This window comes from Tachysurus vachellii, chromosome 19 (assembly GCF_030014155.1).
Source record: "Tachysurus vachellii isolate PV-2020 chromosome 19, HZAU_Pvac_v1, whole genome shotgun sequence".
Classification (NCBI taxonomy): Eukaryota; Metazoa; Chordata; class Actinopteri; order Siluriformes; family Bagridae; genus Tachysurus; species Tachysurus vachellii.
Genome location: NC_083478.1, coordinates 17,855,493 through 17,869,095, shown reverse-complemented (window position 1 = coordinate 17,869,095; position 13,603 = coordinate 17,855,493). Strand labels below are relative to the sequence as shown.

Here is a 13,603-nt window from a genome sequence, read left to right as displayed (position 1 = left end):
TTTAGTTTTTATTTATTTTCTTCTACAGGCTTACAATATTGTTCCTTATCTACACCCTAACGCTTCAAGTGCAGGACAGATTGCGTGTCCTTCAGAAACCATGTACAAGGATAGAGAAGAAGTGGAGGTCATAGAAGCAGCTGATTAGCTTCCCAGCCACAAATGAAGCATTCAAGTGCCCTAAGGGTTGGAGCCAGGGGAAAAAGGCTGGGGGAAAAAAGGAAAAATGGTAAAGGCAACGCCTCGCTAATAAGCTCTCCACCATTAATGTGGCCTGACAGCGAGGGAATCTGACGAGGGAGGCTGGCTCCAGTATGCTCAGTCAAGCGGAAAGCTCCCAAACTGCAAGGCTAAGGCAGGTCAAGTGATTTGGCGCCTCGTGTGTATTAAAGCTATTTACAAGGGGCCGAAGGATTTACGGTGCTTTGACGCTGGCCTGCTCATTTATACGACCTGGCGCTAGGTGGTCATGTTGTCTGACCCTCTCAATCATTATTTCAGGCCAATAAAAAATGTTTCCTTTCATATATGTTTGGGTTGTGGGTGATGGGGTGACAAAGTGAGAAAGATTTTAAGATTTAGTGCAGATTTAGGGGCTCCATATGGACACAGTGTTACATTTAATAATTGTGTAGATAGATAGATAGATAGATAGATAGATAGATACATAGATAGATAGATAGATAGATAGATAGATAGATAGATAGATAGATAGATAGATAGATAGAGTATTTTATACTCTGTATTTTTAAAGGAATCTTGTACTGAAATCCTAGTTGGTGCTGCCCCCTAATGGATGTAGTTGGTAGAAAGAAAGAAAGAAAGAAAGAAAGAAAGAAAGAAAGAAAGAAAGAAAGAAAGAAAGAAAGAAAGAAAGAAAGAAAGAAAGAAAGAAAGAAAGAAAGTAAAATGTTTGGTAGAATGTAAGCGACAGCAAACTAAATAATCACAGTCATTTCATCACATCAGTGGTAACTATAAACGGTTAAAAAGTATGATTAAAACTATTGTATGGTTTAATTTTTTTAACTATTATTATTTTTTTTTTTTTAGGGAAAATACTCAAATTCTGATTCTTGTCTTATAACATCATCCCTTGTTACCTTGTTTTATTCCTTAAGTCACTATCCTAGACATCACATCAAATGACTTCTCTATTAAAACATTTCTGCAGTAATATGTACAGCTTAGTGCAGCTTAATGATGAATTAATGACGCTGTCAGAACGGACTCTGGACAGTAAAGTTGACGCTTCAGCTTCATTGCCAGCAGATGGCGTTGTCTCCCAACACTAACTCAGATAATGTTTGAAACAGGAAACATCACGGTGTGTAACATTATTTTGACATAATTATCTTTAATACATAGTAAAAATTTATCTTTAGACAACATTTGAACTTCATCTATAACTCCACTGTACATATATATATTGTCTATTTGTAGATTGACTTCATTATTTACACATACGGGACATACTGTAGCATAGGTTACAACTTTTGTCTACTTTCATGAACAAATATTTTGCCAACATGATGGTGTAGTATTTTGATGTTTAGATCAGGTTACTGGTTTCACTGGTTAACCTCCACCTCCTAAAAACCTTCAGTAAATAGGTGTATTCCTGCCTCATGCCCAGTATTCAACACAGACTCCTGTATCCACTATGATACTGACCAGAATGAAGCACTAACTGAAGATGAATGCATTTCAGGAACAAAAAAAAAAGACTATGTGTTCATGTTCATTAAAATTTAAACGACTAACATCTTTTTTTTGACAGGATAATAAACACTAAAAAAGGCGCATTGTGTTGATGATGTGGCCTCATCACGTTGTGTCACTTCATCATTGCACTTCAGAGCAAACAACAACAGCTGTTTCCTTCACAGTATGACAGTACGACTTAACATTTCTTGTAAAAACTTGATAATAAGATGAAAAAAAAATACTGAATAGTTCTCTGTAAGGATTTCTTTACCCAAATTGATTATTTTCCAAGAACGACATGTCCCCAAAATATTTTATTCTTCTTATACCACAGCAGTTTGTCAAATGCTCACAATTAATTTATTATCAGGTCACAATTGAATTATCAGGTCAGCCAATCAGGTTGCAGCAGTGCACTGCACAATATCATGCAACCAAGAACAGGAATCTGAGATACCAGGATGAAAAATTAAAACAAAGACTAGACGACATGTCTAGTCTTGGTGAGTTTGTTCCCAAGGTAGCCTCAGCTTCCTCTTTTTAGATGTAGTCCAACCACCTCAGAGTTCAATGTCTTATGCCTTCTGAGATGCCTTTCTGTTCTTTAAGGTTATAAAGTGTGAATATATGAGATGCTTTTGTTCCTCCTGGTGGTCCAGCGGCAGGATCCTGAGCTCTCATTGTTGTGGCCTGGGTTCTATTCCTGTGCAGGGTGCTAACCCAGCCACTGAAGAGTTTAACTCTCATTGCCGTTCCCGATCCCAGAAAAAAAATGGGAGGGTTCCGTTAGGAAGGGCATCCGGTGCAAAACATGTGCCAAATCTAATATGTGGACCATGTGATCTGCTGTGGTGACCCCTAAACAGGGAGCAGCCCAAGAAAGAACAATTATATGAGATACTTTTGCCTCCCTGCACTTGTTATTGGTCTATCTCATCAACAAGGTGCTCAACAGTTCCATTCCATCTCGAAATTTCTCTTTGCTGTGAACATTAACTGCTCTTTATTAAATGCTTTATGCATTGCTCTGCTGCTCCATGATTGGCTGACAGGACAACTGCATGATTGAGCAGGCACACGGGTTAATATAAACCTTCCAAACTGATTTACTGTCCAACCAATGCTGTTACAGCAAATGAATCAATACCTTCTGTAGTATAATCTAATCGATATCATGGTGACCTTTCATGTACAGTTAATGCCTTTTATTTATTCATTCATTTGGAATGATCACCATTGTTCCACTCTGTGGAATAAATAAAAATATGTAGCAAAATCTGCTGTTCTGTTCAGGACCGCGTCCTGTTTTATTTCTTATTCCAGCCAAGACGATCTGCTCTTCTGTTTGCGGAGGTGTTGGCTAATTTTGTTACCTTCAGAACATGCAAACAGCCAATATGCTCTTAAATAAAACAGATTTAGTGTAGGTGGTACATGTCTGCTGTATTGCTGTCTCTGTTGGCTAATTGAAAATATGGAGCTGTATCTGCTTTTGGATACCCTGACTTTAATGATGATGTGGTTTACTTTGAATGATAGCGAATAAGACACGTTGGAAAGACAGGGGTATTTCTGAACAACTTCTGTTTAATAGAAATCCAAAATGGCAGAAATATGATGAAAAATCTTAGCTTTAAATTTGTATTTTTGCTTACATTTTTTAATTAACATTTTTTAAAGAAAGTGATATTCAATGATGTAAAACTGAAAATCATTGCAAGTATACTTCATCTATATTTCATCTATCCTTGTTCAATAATAAAATAAGGAGGAAAAATTAAGCAGTTTATTTTAAGTTTATTTATAGAAAAAAACTATATATCTACATTGAAAAGAGCTATTTATACATTTCTCTTGAAGTCTACCTTCTTCTCCTTCTTTTAACTTGCCATCTGAAGGCAATTTAGTTTCACACAATTACTGAAACTTATTAATTAAGGAATTTTTTTAATGTATTATGCTTTACGTGAAAGTATTTTTAAATGACAAAACCCCATATAGGGTTAATATTTGAAACCGAGCTTCGGTACGGAGGATAGATTGAGGCCGAAGACTCATGGCTCCTCCTTCAGATTTTAGGAAAACATTCCAGCCAGAGGACAAAGCCAGAGAATTTGAAACCCAAGCAGTCATTCGTGTTCATGGTCACTTCTTTGATCAACTTTTGCAAAGACTCATCTCCGGGTTTGTGCCCAAGGCAGACTGCAAATATTTTTTAGAGTCCTGAGGCTACTTGAAAAAGGGTTCAAAGTGTCCCACATCTGAACTCACCATGAAAGCAGGCTTCTTCTTTTCTATCCTCCTCAGCATGCTTGCTCAGCTCTCTCGGGCCCAGTACCAGTACCAGTACCAGACCCTGTTGAACTACCTGGAAAGCCGATTGGCTTCTATGGAGGTAAGAATATATTTACAGTGATCCCCCAACACTTAGCTTTCGTACAGTATCTGCCGTCTGCTGAAATGCTTTTTTTTTTTCTAGCCAAGAAAAATCTAAGGGTTTAAATTTATTTTCCATTCTTTCAGTATTTATCAGTGCAAAAATGACTACAGAGAGTCATTAAAAAAAGAGCATGAGTTGGCCATGCAGGAATATACAGTAGCAATGCATATCAACAGAATGGAAATTTCCAGCCTTGAGCATTTCTTTAATATATGTTAATGCCAGCTCTACATGTTCAGACCGAAGAAATAAAATGAATGCAAACTTTCAGACTTCAGTGTTTTAGTATTTGGATGATCATAAGTTCAAAAGACTTATTAAGATTCTTTAACCATTTGGAAAGCTAATCAAAGACCGTATATGTAAATGTCTCTGACTAACAGCGTTCGGTGTTGTGCTGCATCCACACACCAAAATCCCATTCCACACCAGACGTACAGTATGTGCTAACGTCAGCATGTTTATTATCAGTAAAATGGAGCTCCCTCCTTATGCATTATTTAAATCTCAGCTTTGCAATTTATAGCATGCACATCACAAGTACACCTTCTATAAATGGTCCTGAATCTTAGGTATAAAGATCTGTTTATATTTGCCTAAAAGTAATCAATCAGTTATTTGTTGTTCAGTCATATCATCTCATATGCACCGATGTTACAGACTAAAATCACTCGTCTGAATAGATTAAGCTTCGTTTCATGAGTTCAGTTATGAGTTAATGTATGGATAAAGATTTGGCAAAGATAGTGTGACTGGAATCATTTGGAAAATAGACATGGAATTATATGGAATAAGAAATAAAAACATTCAGTGATGGCTGATTGTGCTATTACATAGTGGGGAGCGTTATAATCGAATTTTGATCCTAATCTTAATATCAGTTGCTTGACACTAAAATTATTATAGCTGAGTAATGCATTATATATATTGAGATCTCATATAGACACACACAGACACACACTTTCTTATGGAAGAATGTGTTTTCTGTCAGGCAGCAAATCACTTGCAGGTGGAAATTCTTTATTTTTAAATTGGCAGATGGAAACAAATGGAAAAGAACGCAAGGCGAAGTTGAAAGTCATTATGACAGGCAAGGGGGAGGTGATGAAAAAAGCAGACTATAGGACTATAATCAGGAACCAGGTTCAGGAGAACAAGGCACACTGAGCAATACTTTGTATCGAGCGTTTAGCGTTTGAATATACACTGTATGTGTGTTTGAGTCAACATATATGTAATGACTTATCACTTGGCACACTTTTCTGTAGGCTGCAAATCAGTGTGGTCATGGAAAGTAGTCCATATAGTCCATGATACCTCCTGGGATCTCCCAATAACATTCCATGAAGATGTAATGACGTACTACACACTTCACAGTATGCACATCAACTTTTTAATTTTTTTTTATGTTCAGGAACGCATTGCCTTATGGAATGAGCAGAACAACCGTTACAATACCGACCTGAAGAAGTTCAGGCATCAGGCTGTAGATCTGCTGGAGAAACTGAACAAGGAGCACGAGAAGCTTCGGGAGGATCTTGAGGGAGCAGGGGCGCGGGTCGACCGGGTGGAGCGAGAGATGGACTACGCTGAAACCAAACATCCACCCAAACCTTGTGTCAAAGCAGCGGACAAAATGGTGGAACAAGAGCCTGTGGTGACGGAGAGGAAGAAGAAGGATGAGTTTTTTGAGGTTTCAGGTGAGCCACTGAACATGTGTGGGAATTGAGTTCTTTTGATCATACACCTTCGGTTTCAGATGGTGTCTTGGAAAGTGGACGTTGACTATATTTAGCTACTCATTAAATGCTGCACTGGTGTTGGCTGAATTCTCTGCACAAAATCCCTAGATTGTAAAAGTGGAAAAGAATCCAGGCTAAATTACAAGACAGGAATTTCTCAATGAATTTGATGTCATGTTTTTTTTTATAATTTGCTAAGTTATTATTTGCATGTTTGTGCTTCTGTAAACACTCCAATTTCAGTTATATTTGAAGCCTTCAGGAACATTTGATCCTGAAGGAATGTTCAACTTATACTTGTGAGGATTAATCAGCATAAAAGATAAAGTAAGCCAAATGACTGAATAGTGCAACAACCTTTTGATCCTCAACAATTAATGATTAGTTTACGGATATTGATAAGACACCTCATCTTGTAGTGCTTAGGTTTTGTATGTACCTACTGGCCTTCCATGGTACCACTTTTTGAATATGGAACCTGTTCAGATGAGATTCTCTAAGTTTCTCTGTCCAGCTGGCTTTTTAATATATCTAATGATCATACCAGAATGAGTACTGTAAATGGTAAAGAAGGCTGTAAAAAGTCAATAACTCAAACAAATTGCTGCAACAAGCCCCAACAGAGGCTCTGTTACAGAAACTATGAACACTATGGTTCATCTTTAGAAACAATATGATCTATGAGATGTTTGTTCTACTACAGCTACAATGTTGAAGTTCTTGGTCTGATGTGCTGAAATACTTTGTCAGGTCTGCATTAAGTCCTGAATCCAGCATCTGATGATCCCTGATTTAAGGGAAAACATAATTTAAGTGACAAATGTTACTTGCAACATGGTTTCCTCATTTTACCTTAAATCATGTATACAAAGCTGATCCCATCTGGATCCCTGAAGCAGACCTTTATTTCATGTCAGGAGATGAATCCCATTTGCAGTGTTGTTCTTATACTGTAGCTAAAACAAATCCAGGCTTACTAAGGCAAAGCTGATGGTTTGGGACATAGGGGAATATTGTTCGGTTCCCATGTTTTTGTGTTCTGGATATCGTGTTTGATATCAACTGCTTTCTCATTCAACATTCTGAAATACAGCATAAACCCTTCCAAGTTCAGTCTGGTATTTCTTGCACAATTCATTATTTATTACACAATTTCGTAAAACCTGGAGAGTGTCCATTAGTATCTGTGTGTGTTTTTACTGGCATTTTAAGGAACTGGATCATGGCTTGGAGCACTGCTAGCTGGTGCACAGGTCAGATGAGGTTCCATTCAAACTTAACTCATACTGTAGAAGTCCTTTATCATGTTCTGAGAGCTGAATCATTCCAGCTGGTGATGGATGTTATGTTCCTCTAGGCTGCTATGTCTTATTGATTTGAGGACAAAACAAAAAGGACAGCTGCAGTTAAGTCAGACTATTTCCTCAAGATGTAGACACACTTTTTTCCCCAGTAACTGTCACAAATCACCTTAAATATGACACCTTTGTAACCGTTAAAGCCTTTTGCAGTCCTGTACAATTTTTAGACATGGATAAGCTGTGCTCTGAAATGACCTGAATGTTTTTATAACATGCAGGAAACCCCTTGCTTTTGGGCGAAGTAGAGAAGTAGAAAGGTCTCAATAATGTCCTCTTACAATAATTTCAAGGCTTCAATCTCATCTACTTTCATCTTGGCCTTATTTTCATTAAGTTAACATCCTTTTTTTCATTCTCAGTCGTTCTGAGTAAAATAGATTCAGGAAGTGCAGGGTTTTCATTTTTTGTTTTATTGATTCTGTCTGCAAAATTCACTCCCCCAGGCTAAATGTGTGCCACGGATATTTAAAAATGAAAATCTATTAAAATATGAAATACGTTTTCCTTGAGGTAAACTCTGGCCTGGAATGTTTTAAATAGGTTCTCTATTTTTTTTCCCCTTATACTGAGAAAGTGTACAGTTTTGGAAACTTCCGTCCTGAAGACTGACTGTTATGAGGCACTGAAACTGGAGACTCCTTTCATAAATATTAGATAAATGTCTCCTACATGAATATTTGTTCATTTTTAGGTTAAGGTTATGCATGTTTTAGAGCAAGCATGTTAAAATAACGCTAGCATTTATTTTACAGTCAGAACTCATTTCATATTTGAGAATTCAGCAGCGCTGAAAACGTTCAGTTTAATGTGGAACTATACAGTAAGTTTGACATTGAACGCTGATGGAGATGAATTTATTTCCTCACAGTTTGCGTCGACCTTGTGTCAAGGATCCAAGCCATGAAAATCCTGAAAAGGCTGGGCAGCACCAAAGGTGTGTGGACTAAAGATGCCAGGACAGCAAAGGTCTACATCTTTAATGGAACTTCTGAGGACACTCTGTACGAGTTCAATTCGAATAAAGAGTTCTCTGCATCTTCTGACATGTCCAAAGGCAAGCAGATAACCCTCCCTGCTTCATGGAAAGGTACTGGCCATGCTGTCTATGATGGCTTTCTTTATTACATAACGGAGGGATCAGAGTTGCAGGTGAACAAGTTTCATCTGGAGAACGGCTCGTTGGTGGACAGTGCCGTTATTCCTGTACAGGACCAGGTGTCAGTGTACAGCTTAAATACTGAAACCATGGTTGACCTGATTGCTGAAGAGGAAGGACTTTGGGCATTGTATGCCATAGGAGACACCATTAACCTGGCCAAGATGGACTCTGACACGCTAGACATTGAAAATATGTGGGAAACATCATGCTCCAGAATCAACGCCGAAGCCGCATTTTTTGTTTGTGGAACCCTTTACGTGGTCTACAACACTAGACCCCCCAGCCGTTCTAGAGTCCAGTGTGTATATGATGTTAATGACATGGTAATTCCTGGTGAAGCTCCACTTCTTTACTTCCCTAGGCGCTTTGGAGCTCACTCCAGCATGAAGTACAATCCTGTAGAGAAGGTTGTGTATGCTTGGGATGACGGTTACCAGATTCTCTACAGGATGGCTCTCACAAAGAAGCTGTTTACCATAGTTCCACCTCCAGAGGAATAATTAATTACTAATGCAAAGAGACTACTAGAAAAACCTGACCAAAAAGATTGTACACTTACTGTATTAACATACCTTCATAGACATTTAAAACTAATGAATAACTGACATGTTTTATCTTTTTTATCTTTTTAACTTAAATATAAAAATACGATGTTATTACAAGGCAAAATTCCACTCATCTGTGGTCAATATAGTATTACGGTTGTGAGCTACAGTTATTTGTACGATAACTCATATGAAATCAACCGAAATCATTATTTCTTAATAGCAATTACTATAAAGTATTCATGAGCTCAAATAACTGTAAAACAGTACAATAAATAAAAGAATGAACAGATTCATTGGTCCAGACTCATTTTACAACAAAGCTATTTAAATAAATAGGCACATGGTTTAAATGTATATAGTCATATTTACTAACTCCAGAGAAGTTTCTGAATTTTCCAACCATAAAAACCATTTTTATCAAAACATTTTTGGACAATTGGCCGGTTGAATTTATCTATAGGTGTAATAACTTTGATGAACAAGACGAATCCTATATTATTGTCACTCATACATTATACAGTAGCACAGTGGAATTCTTCATGGGAAGCTATGTTGCACTGCCTCTTGAGCAGGGAGGGCGACTTTGCTTATGGAATGAGATTCAGCCAATGTATTTAACATCAGATATTTCACTTATGTCAGTTGGGAAGAATGGAAATGTTTCTAATTGTTTTGTAAGTCATGGTCCCTCTTTAACGCAGTGTCACTTAAGATTTGTGCTCATTTTTGAACAAGTCTCATTACTCGCATCAATCTGTAATGAAGTGCAACGAAGAGGAAGAAATGAAACGACTCAGCTGACAACTTTATTTCTGCTTGTTTGAAATAGACAGTTTTCTTACAAGTACAAATTAGCAATATAAAATTGGAAAGTTGTTAAATTCACAAAGGAGAGAAAAAGAGGTTCATAAACTGCACAGACTGTAAAGTAATTTGTACCCATTTCACAGATTCCACCTACAACAGGAACAGATTGTGTCTATAGTGCCGGGGCCTGAGGACATCATAAACATGGTTGGTACAGGTAGGAATCAGAACAGTACAACAAGTTGTCAAGTCATCAAACAGTTACCTGCAGTTATTCACCAAAAGAGTAGATCTATTTCTTTACATAGAAACATGTACTGTAAACCTCAACAGCTGTAATGTATGATCGCTGATGGAGGTGTTTTCTTCTATTACTTCTTCTATTTAGCTTCTACTTAAAGCGCTGACAAATTCTGAGCACTAAAGTAATGTTCATTAATTTTAGGGAGTTGAGTCCATGTGGATTTATCACTTGTAGTTCTTTTGCAGATGTAAAGCCCACTGTAATCCTCACTGAGTGAGTCGTGATTTAAGACACACCACAGCACTGGGATGAATGCAGGATGACATCCAAAAGGAAGTGTCTAATTTAAGTTAATGCTGTTCCCATGTGTTCTTCAGACTAATGTTGGAGCTTCTTTAGGTTTTAAAGCAAATAAGGATGTCTAGAATGAGTCGTGAACAACAGAGAGCACTGAACTCAATGTGACTCTACATAATGGTGTAGAACATAAACATGTGGTGGTCTGGGAAAACTCATTGTGAAACTTTGGCATTTTAGAATATATATGCCTCTTAAAAGATTTTGCCCTGACCCATAAAAAAAAAACTTTTCATCTTTTTGCGTATAGGATCATAAAAACTTTATATATAGTTTTTACAATTTAATTATTTAAGGTGTAAAGAAATTGTAGTGTGCATATATACAGTACAGGGTTTGAGCATTTTGATATGTCATGTTGATGTTGTGTTAATTCTGTGATATCTGGGAGTGGGGCTGCAAGTGACGTCATGTGACATCAACTAAAACACCCTAGTCACAATTCCCCTCATAGTGCTGAGCGTTTTGATATGTCACATGTCCATGTTGTGGTAATTCTGTAATTTCGCTTATTTTCTGGACGGGGCTTAATACCCCTGGGGTACCAATACTTTTTAGATACCTTTTACATTGCCACCTTGTCAGAAAGTATAGGCACATCTTTAAAGCAAGATAAATAACAGGAGAGTTTATCAGAGAGAGATAATGCTAATAGGAGAGGGAGGGAAGAGGCGGAGCTTCCGTGCAACTGTCAGTCATTGCTGTCAACTGGCTCATTTTTGTGGGGGATGTTTTTATTGGCAGAAAAAGTTCCCCTTTTTGGTATATTTTTGAGTGATAATTCATAGCAGTGTACTAGCAGTGACATTAAAAATCTAAGGTCCTAGTATAAAAGTGTAAAGTCTGATTTTGTCTATTTTCCAGAATCTGATGGCTTTTCCCAGACGACCACACAAATAGCATCATAACATATTACATTACAGTCAAAACAACATACATTACAGTCAAAACAAGAACATCGGTTATGGCATTAAAATGTGAAAACATCAAATCACAAGGGCCAGTATAAGCTTTTTTGGGTTTTCAGATAGAACAATTTAGAAAAATGACTTGATGAGAACAATGATACTACAAAATTATAAGAAATTCAACCTTTTTTTTGTTGCCCCTTTAGATGGTTCTGTATTGCATCTTTATAGCTCTGTGCTTTTATCAGGCTTTCATCACACTGGGAGCATTATGATGAATTAAAGGCTTTATATAATGAATTAGCTATGTTACAGTAAGTGTAGTGTGCTTAGTATAGTGTGTGATGGAGAAGAACTGCAGCTCACCTTCATAGCCAAAAGGTAAATGTGGTTCACTTTGCCTTTGCCTGCATGCATCTTTTTCATTGTGAGCTCCTTTTTCTCCTCCGTTGGCCGAGTGCTTACAGAAACTGCTGTGCTCTGCAATTTTTTACTGAAGAAGGAATCATTTAAGGGACTCAGCAGTATAAAAAATGTGTTTGTTAAGCGTGACAAATACAGTCAACAGCCAAGTTATTACAGCAATAATGAATAAATCCCTCGTATGTAGAGCACTTGTTGGTAAATTGCTGGAGTGCACTGTGCTTTCTGAGGAGTCGAAAATGGCCTCTAAAGATTTATCCTTAAAGTCTTATGTGTGTAATTCATAACACTCAGACTTCAAATATCCTTATTTACACTTGATTTATAATGAAGTACCACACAGATTAAAAGATCTTGTCTTGTTGTTCATTTAGAGATGAACCATTTGTATTTTGGTCTTTTTCCGACTCCACGTGTTAGTCTTATTACTCTAGAGGAATCACTGGTGCTTCATTTTGTGCGAATAATGTGACGAGAGTAAGAAAAGGTTGACGTTGTTAACCGTATAAGTTTTGTAGTGTGCCCTTAAGATTTTTCTGTATAAAACCTGTTTCCAGTAGTGCGCATCAAACAAACCGATGACGGTGTTGTCGAACACAAGTGGTGATTAACTGACAGCAAAAACAGATTAACATGAGCTTCAACTATAAAACTACTTTAAATCTTTAGCAGAAAGTTCAAATGGAGCTCAGAAAACTACAGAGAGACTACTGAGAACATGAGTACTAAATGTACTGACTAATATTTTTTTAAACTAAATGTGTTAATTTAACAGAGATAAATGTTACTATTCTATCATCCACCAATAACACCAAGCCGATCTTAAAATATCTCTATTTGGAGAACAGTAAGGAAAGCACTTGAGATCATTGTGCTCTGGTTAAACTGGCAAAAACGCCTCTTTTTTTTGAATGACATGACTAACACAATTTTTTTTCTTTTATGACATCAATAAAGCTCAAGACGGCTATTGTAAAAGTCTCGACAATGTCGGTGATCAACATCTGATTTTCCTTCCCAAAAGAATCTGGAGAGGTTTCTTCATGTATAACAGCTGACAGTTCATTTTCCTCTTCTACTCTCATCACTTCTCGCTGCCTTAGATTGAGTCTTTTTTCCGTTTCTGGCTTGAACCGTCCTTCCTTTAACTGCTCAGACGCTCGGCTCTCTGAGATAAGCTTTTTTTTTTTCAAGCAACGAGCACTGAGTAATGTGATCATCTTACTAGGAAAACTTCACCCACTTGACTTGAAGTGATTCTTCTGATAATGCCATAGTCATCCACCTTTTGAAGGGTAGGAATAAATTCTTCACCTGTACCAAAAAGGTTCCATGTTTCAAGAAAGATTTGTGCACAAGGCCTCCAAGAACTGACTGCAAAACAAGATTCTGGCTCCAGAGATTTTAGAGAAATACTGCATGGAATTGGTGCTTAGAAGCCCTGGAGAAACCGAGGAGACCTGGAGATGGCAGGGATTTTGACATTTTGGTTTACTTTTTGTTGCTTTTTATTTTTTTCCTCGGGCACACAGACAGACAGCAGGAAAGGGAGCCAGGCCTTCTGGGGCACATGTGGTTCCATTCAAGGGCTGGCGGGTGCTTTGGGGGAAGGGCACGAGCCCTGACTGTCAAAACTAGCCGTCCTGGTTTTCCACTGGAAAAGAGAAAACGGGACAAACTGTTGTAAAGAACACTGCAAAGGAAGCAGCCACATCATTCTCTCTCAAGAGTGATTCATTAAACTTTAAAACCATTCTCGTTTTACAACCTTTTTTACAGGAGAGATTGTGTTTATACATAAATTTATAATATATCATTTGACACATTTACTGAATTATTCATATTAGGTCCATAAGAGGATCTTCAGAGAGCCCAGGCATGGACTGAATCATAATGATTTGTTTTTT

At 37.4% G+C, this 13,603-nt stretch overlaps 2 protein-coding genes across 2 annotated transcripts in view; one reads left to right on the top strand and one right to left on the bottom strand.

The window, feature by feature from the left end:
- Positions 1-3,791: 3,791 nt before the first annotated feature.
- Positions 3,792-9,244, top strand: olfml3a (olfactomedin-like 3a). The gene is made up of 3 exons (XM_060893864.1): positions 3,792-4,102; positions 5,562-5,847; positions 8,119-9,244. The coding sequence occupies exons 1-3, from the start codon at positions 3,980-3,982 to the stop codon at positions 8,907-8,909; spliced, it is 1,200 nt and encodes a 399-aa protein (XP_060749847.1). The 5' UTR covers positions 3,792-3,979; the 3' UTR covers positions 8,910-9,244.
- A 506-nt stretch (positions 9,245-9,750) lies between these two features.
- Positions 9,751-13,603, bottom strand: part of syt6a (synaptotagmin VIa) — a 44,887-nt gene continuing 41,034 nt past the window's right edge. The window contains exon 7 of the mRNA XM_060894808.1: positions 9,751-13,350. Within this exon, the coding sequence (XP_060750791.1) occupies positions 13,279-13,350 (72 nt within the window). The 3' untranslated portion in view covers positions 9,751-13,278. The remainder of the gene's footprint in view (positions 13,351-13,603) is intronic.

Coding starts and splice junctions, on each gene's coding strand:
- olfml3a (XM_060893864.1), top strand. CDS start 3,980: ATGAAAGCAGGCTTCTTCTTTTCTATCCTCCTCAGCATGCTTGCTCAG. Junction 4,103..5,561: donor GCCGATTGGCTTCTATGGAG/GTAAGAATATAT, acceptor TTTTATGTTCAG/GAACGCATTGCCTTATGGAA. Junction 5,848..8,118: donor TGAGTTTTTTGAGGTTTCAG/GTGAGCCACTGA, acceptor ATTTCCTCACAG/TTTGCGTCGACCTTGTGTCA.